The 15196-nt window shown below is 47.1% G+C and overlaps 2 protein-coding genes; both read right to left on the bottom strand.

Moving 5' to 3' along the window:
• Positions 1-1068: 1068 nt before the first annotated feature.
• Positions 1069-4696, bottom strand: GSTUM_00002409001 (uncharacterized protein). XM_002836158.2 has 9 exons: positions 3851-4696; positions 3418-3779; positions 2953-3369; positions 2552-2897; positions 2468-2513; positions 2396-2418; positions 2229-2319; positions 1531-2176; positions 1069-1468 (listed from the first exon to the last, which is right to left on the bottom strand). Exons 1-9 carry the CDS (start codon positions 4410-4412, stop codon positions 1325-1327), a joined length of 2637 nt encoding a protein of 878 aa, XP_002836204.1. The 5' UTR covers positions 4413-4696; the 3' UTR covers positions 1069-1324.
• A 7650-nt stretch (positions 4697-12346) lies between these two features.
• Positions 12347-14955, bottom strand: GSTUM_00002408001 (uncharacterized protein; the record flags this gene model as incomplete). XM_002836157.2 has 8 exons in its annotated part: positions 14628-14955; positions 14281-14421; positions 14104-14230; positions 13831-14047; positions 13255-13748; positions 12950-13200; positions 12507-12885; positions 12347-12450 (listed from the first exon to the last, which is right to left on the bottom strand). The coding sequence occupies exons 1-8, from the start codon at positions 14874-14876 to the stop codon at positions 12347-12349; spliced, it is 1962 nt and encodes a 653-aa protein (XP_002836203.1). The 5' UTR covers positions 14877-14955.
• Between the last annotated feature and the right edge of the window lie 241 nt (positions 14956-15196).

The raw sequence follows: 15196 nt of genomic DNA, 5'->3' as shown, positions 1-15196 counted from the left end.
GTATGTCTATCATACCATTCAATTTTTATAATAATATTATTATATATATATATATATTTTTCGTGGTTTTGCCGTTTTGCAGGACTCGAGAATTTCAGTGCAATACATAGGTCAAAATGTTTCATCCCGTGTCCCTTTTTTTACACTAAAAGTATGATATTACGGTACCCCCCCCACACACCTTCTCTCACAGCGCAGCGCCTATGGAAAATCTACCGAAATTTGGCGGTGCATCAGTATGCCTATGAATAACATTGGAAATATCACGGAATTTTTAAATATTATATTTACGAGTGGAGAAAACATCATCTGAATGTGGGGTATGATATTGGTTGCCAAGTACAGTACTCTTTCTTCTCAATTCAATACGGTACTGTACAATAATCTAGGTCAACTTTCACAATAGTGGATGCGATTGTAAAACGGTCATCACAACTTTGATTCATTGCGGTTCTACTTTAAAGGCGGTTGAACGCCTAGTAATCATTCTTTGGTGCAAAACCTTGTGTTTGATGGAATGTTTTGCCCTGCTACATTTTATACGTCGTATCTGGAAAAAATTGGAATATCATACACCGGCAAGGCTTGGGGAGGGGGAGCAGTTCGGTTTCCTCTACGATATCATAAAAGATTGGTAACTCATGGTTGCTAGTCTCTGATTTTTCCCGGATCATACCTTATCACACCAACTTTTCTCGCACCGTACTCCTACTGGACAGTGCTGTACTGAAACCTTTGCTTCTCATTCTAATATGGTACGGCGGCGTCAATGCTGGCGAATGATGATGATTCAGATAAGCCCCCCCCTTTTTTTGTTTGTCCCCGCCTTTTCAAATAATCGAGTGTGGTAAAATAAACCTTGTATGATAGTAGTCATCACTCACTACCGAAGTCAAGTGGAGAGAAAGAAACGCTCAAAACCTGGTAGATATACCCGGGACCATCATTACAAAAAGAACCTCTTTTCGAGTTATCCAGTGCATATGGGTGTCGCATTAGGCTCGGGGAGAAGTACAAAACCGGGATAGAGATAGGGAGGGGGGGTCCATTCGTCGAGTTTGCAATGAATGAAGAAAAATGAAACCTTTAATTAAGAGGAAAAAAAAAAACGTTGAAATCGTGAAGAGATATATGATGATCGCCCATGTTACCCCCCCTCCATTTCCGTGTACCCATTGGATATCATCGCCCTCAATGTACAAAATGCTAGCCATCCTATTCCATTCCCTCCCAGAAATATGGAAATATGCAGTATAAATCCACCGCACATAATTTTTTGCGCCCAGCCGGCTCCATCATATCCCGTATCCGCGGCCCGACCCCTTTAACGCCTCGCGAAGCAGCAGAGAATGGACGCTCTTCCAAGGAAGTAACAACATCCTATGAATCGAACAAAACTCAACGCAGCGGTAGCCCACAGCAAACCCTTGAAGTAGTTGGCAGTTCTGGTGGCAGCAGCGTTTTGTTTCTGTGGCAATAATTAGTAAGTGCGTTTTCTCAGGCATAATCATCATAGAATGGGATAATCACCGAGAAGCCAAAAGAATCAAAACTGTCCGAGGTGATAATAACAGCGAGACCAGCATTCATGAAAATCCAGGAACTGACGAGCTTGGTTCTGAAAGACTTGTAAGAATCATCAAGCGTCTTCTTTTCATCTTCAATCACAGGAACAAAAGGTGTTAGAGCACGCTTAACGGTTGTCTCGAAAGCTTGATCAATATCCGCTTGCGGCTTATCGGGTTCGTCAATGACCTTTGCTTTACCATCCTCAGCAACTTGCGTCTTTGCAGATGGCAGCACGTCAGCCTTGTCGGAACCCTTGGTACCCCAGGAAACGTCGTGCCAATTACTGAAAGCGTAAACGTTGAGGATGTTGATGTATGAGGACACAGTGAGCAAGTATTGAGGGAAACTGTGAATCATGTGCCAAGGGTCGAGATAGATGATGGAGGCCACGAAGTAAAGACCAAAGGTTGCCGCAAGAGCGATGATAATGACACCAGAATTGGCAGTGAAGAAGTTCTTGATAAAGCCGCTTAGACTATCAGACTTGAGTTCGTCCCAACCTTCAGAGTTCGAGAACGCCTGGATGACGAGGTAGAACGAGAGAATGATGATGTAGAATTGGACCAAGCCGAAGACAACGAAGGAGACGAGATAAGTGTAACGTGAACTATAAATTCGTGTTAGTATCTAATAGGGCAAGCGATAAAATTGCAGCATACCCTTTTGGTCTGTTACCCAAGGCCAAGATGAATTGGAGCAGGAGAAAGCCAAGATAAAGATATTTCAAGATAGTGTTAAAGATGCGAGTTCCTTCACCAAAGGGCCATGGTTTCCTGCCATTGTCGCGTTCTGCCTTAGTTGGGTCACCGACGAGGTCCATAATGACGGTAGTGGTGAGCCAAAAATTGGCTAGAAATCGTTAGCTTTGGCTTTTTAACTAGAGCTTCGGGACACTCACCCAAACCGAACCATGACATGATTACAGAGAAGACGTTGTAAGCAAGCTGGATATGGAAGAAGGTCATTCGAATGACGTTGTGACTACTGGAGTACATTCTCCCGAAATGCATCAAGGAGTAAATACTGGCAGCGAAAGAACCGTTCAACCAACGACGACGTTGGGAGATAAACTCAGGTGCACCTTCCGGCACATCAGTTTCGGCTTTCGAGGTCTTGACGTAGGTCAAATGCCATTTGGACCCAGCTTTGGCAACCAACTCGAAACACAAAATACGATCCTCGGCCAAGAACATGTTCTTCTTGAAAATGTTCATGCCCTCAATACCCTTCTTTCCAAGGCGAGCGGATAGAGTGTGATCACCATGGAAATATTGCTCCAAGGGACGGCCCATAATGGCACGGAAACGGTAAGCCGAGAAAGCGCCAGGCTAACTGCAAGTCAGAATTTGCATAAACCCCCAGAGCTCGCAGTATAAAACTTACCAACACAGAGACGTATCCGAAAGCAGCTTCCAAAGGTTTGTCAAGAATGTTCGAGATCTTGTACTCGAAATTCTGGGTAGCCACAAGTGGATTTAACAAGTTCTTTCCTCCCTTACCCAACATGGCGTGGATTTCACCGCAAGCACCGCCCAAGTCCTTGTCATTGTAGAAAGCCTCCCACAGAGCCAAAATACTCTTGGCACCTGGCTTGGTACCAGCGTCCAGCAGTACACAAACCTCCGGGTTCAATAGCCGGCCAAAGGCATTGAACAACCATCTATGAGAATTGATTTTCTTGGAATTCTTCTGCTTTAGGCAGAACATCATCTGCACAGGCGGGAGACACGATGGGTCATCATCACGAGGACGAATCAACTGTTGTGAAGCTGTTACGGATAATTGGGTAGTGTATTCGAACTGTGGGATGGTTAGAATGTTTGCAGACACGGTGGGGGAGCTTCATACAATATGTGCGGTAGTTTCTTTACCGTCAACATCCCTCTTCATGACACCGTCCTGAAAGATGCCAACGGTTGCGAGGACATCGAGAGTGTCTTTGTCGCACGGGTCGATACCATCGAAGACGAGACAAACAACAATCTTCTGCCAGGCAGGCCCACCTTTGTTCCAGAACTCTGATTTTTTAAGGTTTACAATGTCACGAACGTTTTGCATGACACCATGAAGTGTACGCGCAGTCAATTGTTTGTCTTCGTTGTAGTAGGTGATAGCAATAAGCAACTCGGTATGTCGGTTGTACATGGCCGGCCGCAGGTTGTACCCGTTTCGGAGCGTAAAGTCATCAGGGTCACAGGTGGCAGCAGTGTCTATGATGATAATTTAGCATTGACCAAATCTCTTATAACAAATACCCCTTTGATAGAGCTCTGTTGCTTACATCTCATATGAGTAAACTCCTCACTACCGCCCTCGACATCGGGTGCCCGATACTTGGATTGGATTGCATTTTGAATTGCGGAGGGCACCGGATAGTCAATGGCCAAAACTTGGCCCTGCTGAAGTTTGATTTTTCTTGTGGCATAACGCCGCATCCCGGAGGGGGCTTGTCTTTGCCGCCAGGCTTCGGTAGAAGAACTATCAGACCTAGAGTAAGGGCTAGCCACGCGAGGAGCTCCGTATGGAGGACCCGGATCGTTTCCGGTAGGATAACCTGGTCCACTATCGTATGTACCAGCTCCTGGTGCTCCAGCATAGCTCTCTGAAAGAGAATACCCAGTGTTGGGGCGTTGAGAACCACCGGGGGTGGTTGAGCGGCTCATCGGGTCGTCGAATGGTGCTTGAAAGGGTCCACCTGGTTGTTGCTGGGTGTTAAGGGGGACTCGTTCTTCGTCGTCGGAGTCGTAGTCTCTAGGAGGGGGCATATGGTATGTGGAGGGAGGGTATTGCTGGGTATGGTCATCACCGTGCCCTGGTTGGGCATTCCCGCCTTGATATGACATTGTGTAGATTCCCGCTGCACAAGATCTGTAAGGAGAAAATAGAGCTGTTTCACTTCACTTGGAATTCGTTGAAGCTCTCTCTCTGGGCTAATGAAATTTTACCTTCAAGAGGAGGTTGGAGGGGCACGGGAATTCAGGGGGTGGGAGGGTCCTTTAATTATCGCCGAGTGAGGAATGGAACAGAAAGAGAGATTGTCTCTCACTTTGCTGGGGGAGGAAGCTAGTAATAGGAGAGATGAAATGGGCTCTGCAGAGTGGAGATAACGCAACTCTGGGAGGGGGACAGAGCAAACAGAGAAGGGGAAGAAGAAAAGGAGAAGAGGTCTGAGAAGGAGGAGACCCACGAGTTGTTAAAAGGAGTGCCGCAAGGACTTCTTTTTCCCACTGAAACACGGTGAGAAGAGGACTACGGTACAGTAGCCAACACCCACTTTCCTTTTTTTCCTTTTCTTTTCTTTTTTTTTCTTTTCTATTTATTTTCCTTTCTTTTTCTTTTTCTCTTTTTTTTTTTCCTAATCCTCAATGAATCTTTTCCGACTCTGCTTGTACTCGTGCATATTTTGCGCCTATTTCCTTTTCCAGAGGTGGAAGATGGGCAGCGTCTCGTTGGGCAGGCTTACCATGCTTTCGCTCCTCTTCCCTCTGGGTCTAGTCTAAGGTAGCGCTTTGGCGGTCTCCCCTCACCGGATTCACGCGTCCTTCCAGAAGTGCTGTGGCTGCAAGTACTATGCGAGTACAAATAAGGGTTCTCTCCACCGAACTCCCAGCGCATGTGGCAGTGAACCCCGCTCTCTCACCCTCACCCTGCTTACTCGTACAGTGTCGGGCCATGCTCACACATGGGTTAGGCCCACCTGCCACTCGGTACGCTCTTGTGCACCTACCCCCAAACAAGCCAAAACGGATGATAATAATCACTTGTTGATCTACCGGTAACTGGATCTCAACACATTTTACCCATGTTCCTCCAAGTCAATAAACCCATTCTTGGGGGACACTTCGGAATCCTCGAGTCACTTGTCAGTTACTGAGGGGCAGTACAAGTACAGCATGCGCCACAATTTCCTGTGCTGCTGCTGACCGAAACGAACGAATTGCCGTTGTTGTGATACCGGTACTGTATGATACCAGCTCTCGTACTGTACTCGAGCATTGTGCGCCTCCCTGCACCTCGCATGTATGGATATTTTTCCCGGTGCTTACCTACTTCGTCTCAGCCGCACGCTCTATGGTCGAATGAAGTACTAGTACTGTGGTGGTGAGCGTTGATTCCTCTCGACTCGTCGAGCTGGCAACCTATCCTTGCAAGTGCGTCTCTGGACTTCAGGTGTTAATCGAGAAAGCTTACTACTTACACGATGGGCTCCCGCACCGGCACCGGGAGAGCTTTCTGTAGCTGGAAGGGTGGGGGGAATATCGTACGGATTACGGAGCATTTAGTGGCAAGCCATCGAACTCCATGAAATATCATACGGTACGCTTTGTGCTTCAATAATGTCGAGAAATCGAAGATCACTCGCTTGAAAGATACTGTCAGCTGGATTCTAAGTTAAAAGGGAAGAAGAAAAAAAGAAAAAAAGGTTGGCAAAGCCTCGTCGGAAGAGATATCGCGCTGTAAAATGCAGCGTGGCACACTCAGCCTTACCTACTTGAGTACTCTAACCCAATACCGGTATGGTGTCAGGGGGCTCTCCCAGCCTGTTAGTCCGAAATCGTGGGCCAGCTGGTGCAACAGTGAACCTCTTTGCAAATCGAACTTACCAGTGCTGGGGTAACGTTTGTCATTTGAATGTGCTCTGATACACAGGTGGATCACGCGGCAACTCTATTGCACAGTTTCCATTCGCTTGTCTTTGAAAAATCGCAGTAACTTAACCTTAAAGACCGTCCAACTGGGAAATATAACTTGCCTGATCCTCCGCTTTTGTTACGGTTCGATGGCCTTTGCTGAGCTCTCCCCCGCTTGAATTTTATTTCTCGTCATTCAGATACAACAAACTCTTGGTATTATTGACAACGAATATTGCACGACGGATATCTGTGGTGATTGGCTGTGTTAACTGCGGAGAAGGTTGTCCTTATCGATAGACAAGATGGCGGATCTAAATTTTGCACCTCTCCATACCCAATACCGGCGCACTGCACGAACACCAAGAACTCTAGCTAAATATCTGCACTCCTCTTTTGACTCCACCTCTTTCATCAGGCATTTTCAAATCTTCTCCACTTTCTTTCTTTCCTCTCCCTAACGCCCGGTGCCAGCATATTCCATCGTATCTTGGAGTTTATACATTATTACAACAGTTCTTCAATGCTAGTGCTCTGGAGGATAGGACCAGCGTATCGCTGTTCCTACCTTAACCTGGTGATGCGGCTGTCACTCCCTTACTAAGCCGTACTCCACCGACATATGCGGTGCACCTGAGTGGACAAATTACCCGCTGGGTAAAATTCTTCAACGATTCTCATTCCTCCACGATAGAGCGCGCCATGTAAGAACAATACCATACTGGTAGATAATAGGCTAACTCTAAGAAGGGTGGAGCCAGACAAAGGTCTTGTGATAGTGGGGCTGGGGGTAAACCTCTCTTGTTGAACAGTACGAGTACAGAGGTGTGGGTGTTGGAATTCCGCAGTAAGAGAGGTTCGTGAGGCTACGAGTTGCTTTGGCTCATTTCTGTTTTCCATTCAACTTAAACCTCGCATCTGGAATTCGGAAACTCTGTCTTCCTGGAGTCACCGGCCTTACAAGCACACACAGAAGCCACTATGTCTTTGTTGGCTATTGCCAGTAGATGTTTGGCGCAGGCTTCAGCCGCCCATCCTCTATCCTGACAAATGATCCATCCAGCTGAAAACGAAACCGAAACAGTAGGGGAAAAAAAAGAGAAAAAGGAAATAAAGATGGCCGGACCTAACGCGCCATTGAGACCCGGACCAACACTCTATCTAAGCGAATCTTACTCGAGTACGAGCACACCAGGCTTTTAGGCTAGGACATGGTGATGTTTCTGGGGCTATGGGGTTGTCGGTGGTCGATACGGAAGGAGAGGGGACACGCCTTGCAACATCCATAAAATGAGAGAGATACTTCGAGTACTTGTAACTGTGTACTGTGCAGTACAATGATAGGGCTGTGTATTTATGTTCGATGCTAGAATTGCACAATGCTTTTTTATCATCGTATTCCTCCTTTTCCATAGGGCAGTTCTTTTCTAGATTTCTTCCTCTGGCGACTTCCGCCACCTCCCTTCTCCCCCACAGTAGGAACTACCCGAACCACAGGGCCCAAAATAAACTTTGATGTTTCTTTTTCTCGCATGCGAGTGTATCTCTCGTAAGTCGGGCGGGGGTAAGCGTGAGGCCTTGATGCGGCATCTGGTGGGGCTGAGATTTGTAATGGACAGTGTTTACTCGAGTACCCTACACAAATTCATATGCCATAAGGGTTCACCCCCCTCGTATGATACAAACTTTAAATTTCTATCCGCTCCCTTTTATTATCAAGCCTCTGGACGCGTACTTCTCTTTGGGGTTTTCCTAAAGATTTCATGGAGGATATTGTTTTCCCACGGCTTGAGTCTTCCTTCGAAGGAATTGTTCAGGCCCGGAGAGCCTGTCGGGCACCTGTGGTGTTGTAGTGGCTACCTTAGCTATATGGCACTGAGAAGGCTGGGACCGAGAGCTCTAGCACTACATTCTGCAGTAACTCAAACGACATTGAAATGTTTTAAAGGGAGGAAGCAATTACAGAGGGAGCAGGAGAAGCAGGAGAAGGAGAGGGAAAAAGGAGAACATCAGGGGTAAGCTCACTAATACTAGTACTCGTACAAGTCTTCCATCCATCCTCAAATTCGGGTTCGATTTCTGGTGACACTTACCAAGTGTAGTACAAATTATCCTCTGCTCTGTCAAATCCCAGGACTTTCGACCTATAATACCGTACTCGCCAGTTCCTTCCTACAAGCACATCCCATTAGACTGTCCAATCCTCGCTGACAGCACAACTCCCAAACCGGATCTGGCCCGGCCAGGCAGCTAATAACAAGAGCAAGCACAGCACCGCTGTACTTGTACACGAACAACCCACTAAGTCAATCCAAATAAACATAACGAGAGCAAAGACAAAGAAAGGGGATACGAAAATTCATCGGCTGTCATAATCTGCGTCGAAGCCTCATCCAGAGTGGCGCGGGCAACAGGCAAACGGTCGGAAAAATTCACCTGCATCAACAAATCATATTTTGTTTCAGTTTCAATGCGGACCCCAGGAGAGGGAGGGCAGTAAAACACAAAACGGGATTAGTACTCGAGTACAGAACTAGCAAAAATTGGAGCAGCGTCCCGCCAAGCTCAATCTAATGGGGGGGGGGATGTCTGACAAGGATTGGCCACTTGGGAGGGGAAAGAGGTGCTCGTACCATAAAAAAGAAAGAAAGACCAGCAGGTTCGGTACCCTCGCCTCGGTGTCATGGTGATTCGCTTGGAGATGGGCTGAGACCCCCCGGATGTTATCGGTATATTGCTTGGCCAATTGGCAGCGGCACAAACAGACCTCCTCGAGTAAATGTTTCTCGAAAGATTAGAAATTATAGGGTGGGTTATGATAGGTCTTTGACTACACAGCTATCGCGGTCCCCCGGCGGCTATCATAGATCTTCAATAGCCCAGCGAGGAGCGATCCAAGGATTCTCACGGTGGCGATGAAGCGAGCAGGATGTCAGATAGGGGCACAAGTTTGATTGCGATCCAGGAATCTGCGATAGGCAGGTACCAGTCCAGTACTACCCAAGGCAGCAGGCAGCGCTTCCCTACGAGGATAGCGTAATACAAGTACTCAAGTACCCTACCCAGGAGAGAAGTATGCAGGGCCATGCGCACGGGGCTTGAAATTGCGCTACAACGAGTGATTTTATGTGAGAATCACAAATATCACTCGGTTCAAGTGCTGCGAGACGTGTTGGGGGGGGAGGGGTATACTTGATTATTGCGATTACGGGCTGTAGAACGGTGAATAAATTATGGGGCTTCGACGTAATGAAGAATCAAATTTGAATACCTCAATATCTGAACTAAACCTATGAACTTCTGGCTTGTGTATGCCCCCTCGCTAGCTAGACTGTCCCAACATGCCTTGGGATTTTTGAGCGTTTGATGTAATATGCATGAATGTATCAGACCTAAACATCAGGGTAACGGTTTACTGTACTCTAGTATATGTAAACCAGCACGGATGATTACACGAGACGATAAATCGCTGCCCAAGTATGCTGTCAGAGCAGTGGCCAACGTACTTGGCGCACCGCACATCCAGTTAAATACGGGTCGGATCAAGCTACAGGGCGCTGGCTGATATATAACCCCTCATATTGCATTTGGAGGAACTTGTTGAAGTCCACATCCAGACCGCCAGCCCTCCTTCGTACCGGATCCAACCAGCGGTGAACTCGCAAGTGTATACCTATTATCGTGGGAGAGAATCTAATTTTGGTTACCAGTCAGTCCGGGCGTGTTTAGAGAGGTCTTTGGTATCCTCTATCATTCATAGATGCAGTATTTACTATCTCCTCCGTTGATGATTGAGTTAAGTTAAATGTCACCCCGTGCCCGCGCGGCAAGTAAGCGGTGACGGGCGTATATGACAATTATTACGAATTCTCAGACCGGGTATGATGCTGTATGTACGATACACCCTATAGGAAAGATCAACTCGCAATCGTGGAGTTGTCAGCATTGAGGGCTTGATATATGGACTCGGGCCCGACCTTCCCCAACATGAATCTAGGAAGTGCAATACTTTATACTCCTTTTCCCTTTAGAATATAGGCATTAGGGATGTTAGGCAAAAGCGCTGGCCAGAAAGGGATCTGCTACGGTAGGGTGGTCGGTTAATCGGTCGGTCCAAGAAGCAGGTGCGGAGCGAGTGATTATCTGAGCAGCTGGCCACTACCGCGGGGTCAATGACGGATCGCGTCTGGATTATGGCTCTTGACGCCAAAACTTCGAAGCCGGGCATAAAAACCTCTCTTGAACAAAATTCTAGGACCCAGACACTTTATATGCATATATGACCAGTGATCAATTATCACAAGAAATCACTCATATCACTTATCTTCAGCCTGATCGGCTTATTATAATATTATTATGTCCATAATTATGGCATGTATGATATGTATGGGCGGTAGGCTTGAAGGTCAAACACCGCCCTTACAGCGAGGTCGTGATGAATGGGAAATATCTTAGCGCCTACCCTTTCTATACCACCTTACTTTTTACTATTTACCAAAATACTAGCTAGGTCTGTCCTTCCATTGGGAGTTGGATTCCCTCCTGACCTTCCCTTCAATGCTAGCCGTGAACCGGCCTCTTGGGCGTTAAGTTAGTCTACAAGAACCGGTCGATGGTGTTTCTTTGTTTTCGCAATTTTGACACTGGGGGAAGTGACTGTACGGCAAATTCTCCTCAGTGGAGATGTAGAGCTCTTGTGCGGGTCTGGACTCGCAAACACACACACACTCTCTCTATCCAGTCCATTTGGATTGTAAAGTATGATAAGATATCGATTTGGTCCGCGAGATATTGATATACTACCTACCGGAGGCACTTCGGGACGTGCCAGGAGGCGGAAGTTATTTACTTTACCATGACGCTGGGCCTTTTCCCCTCCCCGTCTCCCTATTTATTAACTTGACTTTATGCCGGTCTGCACGGGATGCACAGTCGCTTTGTTTGCGGGTGGGTGGAAGGAAGGACTAGAAGTCTGATTGGATTTTCGAGATCGCGGCGTTTGTGTCGAGTCTCGTAATCGCAGAGATGATTTCCTGCTCCGTAGAGACGGAACTCTGGCCGCGTTTGTGTATGATATCCCTTCGAAGCTGTACCCTTTCATTTCAAGTCTACGTTGCATGGATATCTATCCCGACATCTCCACATAGCCTGTTTCTCATATATGATAACTAGTCCTTACGCTGCTGACATGTATCTATATATTATATTAATGTCCTTAAAGACAAAAGGGAAGAAGAAAAAACTCAAACAGGTCTTTAAAATAAACCCACAGCAAGCCCCAATTTGGTAAGCTAGCTGGTTAGTCCGAAGAGTATTTTCATACCATACCAAACACTGGCTGACTTAACCATACCCAATGTATTCGCAGATTTCTCGTGGATGCTAGTTCTAAAAGACATCACCTATCATGGTATGATAGGATATCTGAGGTTGCCACATCTACGCGAACCCTGAGGGCGCCGATTGGTATCGTGCTCGAGGCAAGCGCAGGAGGAGAAAAGTATGATATCATGGCAGGTTTAACAAATATTTGTGCGCGTTCCGCGCCACGAGCGCCTCCAGTACTCCTTCACAAACCCTCGATATGACCAAAGACACTACATACTGTAAATGCTGACATCAAAAACCCCAGGGTGAAAGCGGGTGGTGATACATGGATAGGGTTATGGATATAACGACCACGAGGTCGAGTTTATTGTGTTATTTGAATGTCGGGTTCGTTGGGGGCAGTCATCCACGCTCCCCGAGTGACCATCTACATGACCCGTAGTGATCCTATACCCCGATGATGTGATATGGGTGAAAGCGTGATGTCCATCGACGCCCAGAATACCCTAAAATATTGAAGCGTAAAATCGTATTACAGCCTGGGTGACAACGATCCAGGACGGGAGAATGCTTCCAAGTACAGCCCCCACTGGTCCAGCATGACTTTCGCTATACAATGCAGAGATACACATCCTAACACTTATGTATGTGTTTCCTATTTACAGTAGAATAATTATCCTGAATGCAGTGTGATACGTTCAACGTCTCGTAAGGGATCTATCAGTTCTTCTGCAGGAAACCATGGAAAGCTTTCTGGTCGATTGTGACTTGGCCGATAGCTAGATCATGACAAATTAGTATTTCATATTGCTTGCGCGCTATGAATGTGAGGACTCGCCTTTCAGCTTCTTTCTTCCTTCCTTCTGTTTCTCCAGGAGCTTCATTCTCCGGGTCCTGTCACCACCATAGAGCTTTGCGGTAACTACGCAATAAATCAGTGCGGGGGCCCCTAACGCAAGGAAGATTCCAAAACCCTACCATCCTTCCTAACAGGCTTGACCGTCTCCCTCGCAACAATCATCTTCCCCACTGCGGCTTGGATGACCACCTCAAAAAGCTGCCGATCCACATACTCTTTGAATTTCGAAACCCACTGTTTACCAATCCTCTGACATTGGCTTCTGTGCAGGACCTGGGAGATAGCATCCACGGGTTCTTTGTTCACAAGTAACTGTAGCTTCACAACATCACTCCTCTCATACCCAGCGTCTTCGTAGTCTAGTGACGCGTAGCCTTTCGTTATGCCCTTGAGTTTTCCGAAAAAGTCGGTGACTAGCTGAGCGAGTGGGATTCTGTACTTTAAGATGACTTGGCTGGCTGTCCAGAATTCGATGGAGACTTGCGTGCCGCGGTTTGACTAAGATCGTTTTTAGCATCTATGAGAGGTACCAGGGATAGGAGGAAATATATAAAATCTGTACCTCGCAGAGCTCGATAACTTTCCCAAGGTATTCATCTGGGACGGTGATGGTGGCAAGAACTAATGGCTCGTAGAAGGCTTCGATCCTGTTGTACTCCACGTCGGGATTTGGAAATTCGTGCGGATTTCGGACGATGACTTCAGAGCCATTCTTGTATTTGATCATGTATGGCACCGTTGGAGCGGTAATGATGATTGAGGTATCATGCTCCTGCCTCAGGCGGTCTTCGAATACCGAGCAATGCAACGTACCTTCGGTTCATCAAGTTAGCACCAAAAATCCGAGTGATAGTAAATGACGCAAACCCAGAAAACCCAACCTCCACCCCTGCCCAAGAGCTTCCGAAGACTCTTTATGGAGCGTAACACTTCTATCGTTAATAACTAGCTGATTGATACTATCGTCCAGTTGATTAAACTCCGACTGATCCACAGGAAAGGCTCCGACGAAAACCATAGGTTTCGGTTCCTCAAATCCTGGGTACGGCTGGACAACGTTCCCCATACCGACATGCGTAAATGTGTCCCCGACCTTTGCTTCGGAGCTCTTCTTCATCCCTGGGTTGAAGTAAACGTATCCGACCTGACCTGCACGTAAGGAGGAAGTGGCTTTCTCGAGGGGGTGCATGATGCCTAGTTCTCCAACAATGTATTTCTTCTCTGTAGCGAAGGAGACGATGGTATCTCCGGGCCGGAGCGTGCCCTCGAAGACCCGGACTAACAGGATCACACCTTTGTACATGTCATACCAGGAGTCTACTAGGAGAATCTTTAATGGAGCTTCATGGGAGCCTACGGGACTGTCGAACGGTGGGGTTTTTAGATCATTATCTCTCTCAATTGAGGAAACCACCCATGAGAAAAGAATGGGGAGACTCTTACGCCGGCACTTGGTCGACAACAGCCGGCAATATCGACTCAACATTAAGGCCTGTTTTAGCAGAAACTAGGACTGCACCTTTGGGATCGAGCTCGAAACTGGATTTCATCTGCTCGAGCGCCCTCTCCGGATCTGCCGTTGACAGGTCGATCTTGTTGATTACGGGGATGAGATGTAGACCCTGAGCAAAGGCGAGGTAGAAATTGGCCACCGTCTGTGCTGTGGGCTCGATCATTAGACTCTAGGTCTGGGGATATGGAGTCAGACGTAGGTACCTTGAACGCCCTGTGATGCGTCGACCAGGAGAATCGCTCCTCCACATGAAGCGTAGCTTCGAGATACTTCTGCTCGGAAATCGACATGCCCGGGGGTATCCACAAGATGGAGGAGATAATCTTCTCCCTACACCATCATTAGCAATTAGTTCGGTAATGAAGATAATCAGCCCAAACCTTGTATTTATAAATCATACTACATGTCTGCGCTTTAACAGTAATCCCCCGTTCCCGTTCTACATCAAGCTTGTCCAAAATCTGTTTGTTCCCCCCAGGAGCAATGGTCCCTGTGAGCTCCAGAAGTCTGTCACTCACTATCTCACTCGAAGAAACATTAGCAACAATCTATCCCACCGTGCCCTAAAAGAAAAAGGAAAAGAGAAGAGGGGGAATCAAGAATTCTCCTTTGAGACTCCGGGTATTGAATCAACGTACAGGTGCTCTTCCCATGATCCTATGAAATTGAATCAGCACTTCAATTAACGCTAACTGCACCACCCGTCAAATAGAGCGAGCGAGAAAACGAATAGAAAACCCACCACATGCGCCACGATACAAAAATTCCTAAACCTCTCTAGCGGAACATCGTTAATCCTTTTCTCCAACTCTGGCGAAATCCTCTCGAAGCAAGCCCTAGCGGACCCTGAGAAAAACCTCTGCGGCGGTAGTGAGTGGACGGGCGGCGGGTACCTCGATAGCCGGAACGGTGAGGTCGTGGAGGATGTTCGCTCGAAGAGCAGGAGAAGCCTACGGACCAAGAAGCATTGTCGCATCGAGCGTTGAAAACCGATGATAGTGAATCCCTTCTAGGCTGTATATTCCGCTTGGGAAAGGGGGAGGAATTGGTGATGTTCCGTTTTGGATTGTCCTACTTTGTTTTGATTTACTCGTGCAAGTGTTTAATAGAAATAAATCTTTTGAGGCTCTTCCTTTGTGCCAAGACAGGATTCTTGGGCATAGGGTGTCACTCGATGAAGACGAACAGAGAGGTCGTTTGGTTACGAGACAGGGCCAAAACTCACCGAAACTTGCGGGTTTCCGAGTTACCAGATCCCCACAGGTATCCTGAGACTTAGCTCTGAAAGAGAAATTA

This window comes from Tuber melanosporum (assembly GCF_000151645.1).
Source record: "Tuber melanosporum whole genome shotgun sequence assembly, scaffold_132, strain Mel28".
NCBI lineage: Eukaryota > Fungi > Ascomycota > Pezizomycetes > Pezizales > Tuberaceae > Tuber > Tuber melanosporum.
The sequence above is the reverse complement of the archived record's forward strand: the minus strand, read 5'-3'. Positions and strand labels throughout refer to the sequence as shown.